General features: G+C 58.7%; 1 protein-coding gene across 1 annotated transcript; it reads left to right on the top strand.

Annotated features, from left to right (window-relative positions):
- Positions 1-235: 235 nt before the first annotated feature.
- Positions 236-2989, top strand: LOC117651968 (regucalcin-like). Its single transcript, XM_034396598.1, has 6 exons — positions 236-294; positions 1359-1537; positions 1612-1818; positions 1900-2187; positions 2257-2369; positions 2713-2989. Exons 1-6 carry the CDS (start codon positions 236-238, stop codon positions 2941-2943), a joined length of 1077 nt encoding a protein of 358 aa, XP_034252489.1. The 3' UTR covers positions 2944-2989.
- Positions 2990-3056: the final 67 nt, after the last annotated feature.

Genomic DNA, 3056 nt, shown 5'->3' with positions numbered 1-3056 from the left:
TTGCATAAGTACTGACAAAATGATCAAAAAGTCAATAACGTGCTGAGAGTGTGCGCGCGCTGCGCGGTCCAGGTAAACAGCCCATCGCTATCGGGGCCCTAAATGCCTGGCCGATTAGTTGCCGCGCTGCCCCGCCAATTGGCGGCTTGCCGACAGGCGCCTCGCCGGTCGCGTGCCGACGGCCGCGCGTCCCTTTATAAGGCGGCGGCCGCAATGAGGCGCCATTCAGTGAAACATGGCCCGCCGCACCGCCTACACCAGCAGCCTGGCCCTGGCGGCCACCCTCGCCCTCAGGTCAGTGCCCACTCTTATGAGTTCTCGGAGCATCTGCTTATTCATAAGTCGAAAAAAACCAAGGCATTGCTTCGTATAGTGAAGGAACTCTACGTTATACGAAGTATTTAACTGCACAGTCAGGAGCATATCATCGCAGATTTTTCAATGCCTTCGGTTTCTTTATGATAGGCAATGCCTCGTACAGTTTGCACTGCGCCTACTAAATTATTTTGCCCAAATCTTTCATAAAGGTGAACTTTTCCCACGTTTTTTTTTGGGGGGGGGGGGATTAAGTGCTGTTGAAGTGCATACGAAAATCACACGAGTTGTCAACCTGGACTGAAAACTGTTACGTCCCGCTCGCAATTATTGCACGCAGGAAACCTGACGAAGTATTTTGATCAGATGTGAGGTGCAAAGTATTCAGTTTGTTTTCCGAAGAGTAAGGTAACCAATTTCCGAGGGAGGCTTGTCGGCAAGAGAACTATCAGCACAATGATTTCGTGAAAGCGATGATCGCGAAAGATGGGTGCAGTTGGCGGACTTGACACTCGAGTGTCGATGTGACACTTTGGCCGAGGAGGAAAACTGGCGCAGGTGCCGACTTTAGCGTCAAGCTGCGAATGAAGGCAGCTTTGCGAACGATTCGCGTGCCCATTAGTTGAGAGCGACGGCAAAGACTGGGACAGTCGGGGACATTTCTCTTTAGAGCAATGCGAACTGGCTCTGATGGACAGCCAAAGAATTAGGCATTGAACTTAGGGAAGCACGGGGCCATTCATTTGGAATGTCTTGGTCAAGGTACTTGGTCAAGGCACAGTCTAGTAGTTAGCTTCAAAGCGACATGTCCATGCAATGTTGTGCGAGGCCCCAACAACCGGCAGGAAGAGTCAATGAGTGGCAACGGCAACTCCACAGCGTGTTTGCGGTTCGCTCGCCGACCGAAGGAATCCCGTCGCGCAGGACGCTGCGGTTCGAGTGCCGATAAGATACGCTAATTGCACTCAAGCGATGAAGCGAAGTGTGCCGCCCTTAGCCAGGTGCCGTGCAGAGCGTGGAGCTGACAACGCGGCGTGTTGCAGCGTGCTGGTGGCGCGGGGCGCGCGAGGCCTGGAGCTGCGCCAGGTGACGCGGCCGTACCTCCACAGCGAGGGCCCCAGCTGGGACCGCGCGCACAACGGCCTGCTGTTCGTGGACATCGCGGGCGACTCGCTGCACTTCTACGACGCGGCCACGGGCGGCGTGCGAGGACTCGCTTTCGGTGGGTGTGTGGCACACTGTGTGGCACACTGTAGCAGCCCCGCGCCCAGGCTAACGCTCGCTCTCTCTGCGCAGAGGGGCCGGTGACCCCCGCCATCCAGCTGCCCGGCGGCACGCTGGCCGTGGGCGTGGGCCGCACCTTGCAGGAGGTGGACTGGGCCGCGTCCGGCTTCGGCGCGGTGCTGGCCTCGCGCCCCGCCGTGCTGGCCACGGTGGACCAGGACAAGCCGGGCAACCGCTTCAACGACGGCGCCGCCGACAGCCTGGGCCGCATGTGGATCGGTGAGTGGCTGGCAGTGTGCCCACACCCCAACCGGCTCACGCCAAGGCTCACGCCAAGGCTAAGGCTCTCGCTGCCCGCAGGCACCATGGGGCCCGAGCCAGTGGTGGGGCAGGTGACTCCCAACCAAGGCTCGCTGTTCCGCATCACGAGGCGACGCAGCGACGCGGACCCGCTGTGGTCCAGGCTGGTGGACCCGAGGGGGCACAGAGACACAGACGGCGGCGCGGCGCTCGTCACCACCGCCCTGGCCAACGTGAGCATCTCCAACGGGCTGGTCTTCAACCGGCGGGAGACGCTCATGTACTACATCGACACCCCGACGAGGCGCGTCGACGTCTTCGACTACAACTTGGCGGCGGGCACCATCGGTACGTGTTTGGACTTGCAGTGCACTGCGCGTCGCAGGCGTCGCAGCCTCGCTCACGGCTTGCTTGCAGCCAACAGGAGGCCGGCCTTCGACCTGGCGGCCAACAACGTGGAGGGCAACCCTGACGGCATGGCCATCGACGCGGACGACAACCTGTGGGTGGCGTGCTTCGGCGGCAGCCAGGTAACTCTTCCGTGGGCCCGGAGGGAGGGAGCGAGGCCCGGATGGAGCGCGGGCGCTGCTCGCACTGAGCCCAAGGGGAAAATCACTGTGAATTTCAGTGTTCAAATCTTATAAATTTCAGTAAATTTCGATGAAATTCGTTGAATTTTGGTCGAAATTTGATGAATTTTGCTCGAAATACGATGAATTTTGCTTGAAATACGATGAATTTTGCTCGAAATTCGATGAATTTCAGTCAAATATTGATTAGTTTGAATGATTTTCAGTAAATTTAACATATTTGATGGACAGTACGAATTTGGCTGGAGCTATTTCCTCTTGACTGAGCCCCCTGTGCCCGCAGGTGATCCACGTTGACCCCCGCACCGGGCGCCTGCTGCGGCGCGTCGCCATCCCCGCGTCCCAGGTGACGGCCGTGGCGCTGGGCGGCCCCAGGGACGCCCAGGGCGGCGACACCCTGTACGTGACCAGCATGCGCAAGGGCCTGTCCGAGGACCAGCTGCTGCTCGAGCCCAACGCCGGCGCCGTGTTCGCCGTCACGGGGCTGGGGGTGCGCGCGCAGCGCAGGCCGTGAGGCGTGAGGAGCGCCGCCTCGCCCAGAATCTCCACAAAGACTGCTGTCTCTCGTTTCGTTTGTGTGTTTCATGTTTGTATTTTTGTAATAAACCGTACAAGTAATTTGTCATA

The sequence above is a fragment of the Thrips palmi genome, unplaced genomic scaffold (genome assembly GCF_012932325.1).
Source record: "Thrips palmi isolate BJ-2018 unplaced genomic scaffold, TpBJ-2018v1 HiC_scaffold_10, whole genome shotgun sequence".
In the NCBI taxonomy this organism is placed as follows: domain Eukaryota; kingdom Metazoa; phylum Arthropoda; class Insecta; order Thysanoptera; family Thripidae; genus Thrips; species Thrips palmi.
The sequence above is the reverse complement of the archived record's forward strand: the minus strand, read 5'-3'. Positions and strand labels throughout refer to the sequence as shown.

Bases quoted from the DNA above. Each gene is read 5' to 3' on its own strand.
- LOC117651968 (XM_034396598.1), top strand. From the start codon at position 236: ATGGCCCGCCGCACCGCCTACACCAGCAGCCTGGCCCTGGCGGCCACC. The intron at 295-1,358 runs GTCAGTGCCCAC...GGCGTGTTGCAG, and splicing joins GCGGCCACCCTCGCCCTCAG to CGTGCTGGTGGCGCGGGGCG. The intron at 1,538-1,611 runs GTGGGTGTGTGG...CTCTCTGCGCAG, and splicing joins CGTGCGAGGACTCGCTTTCG to AGGGGCCGGTGACCCCCGCC.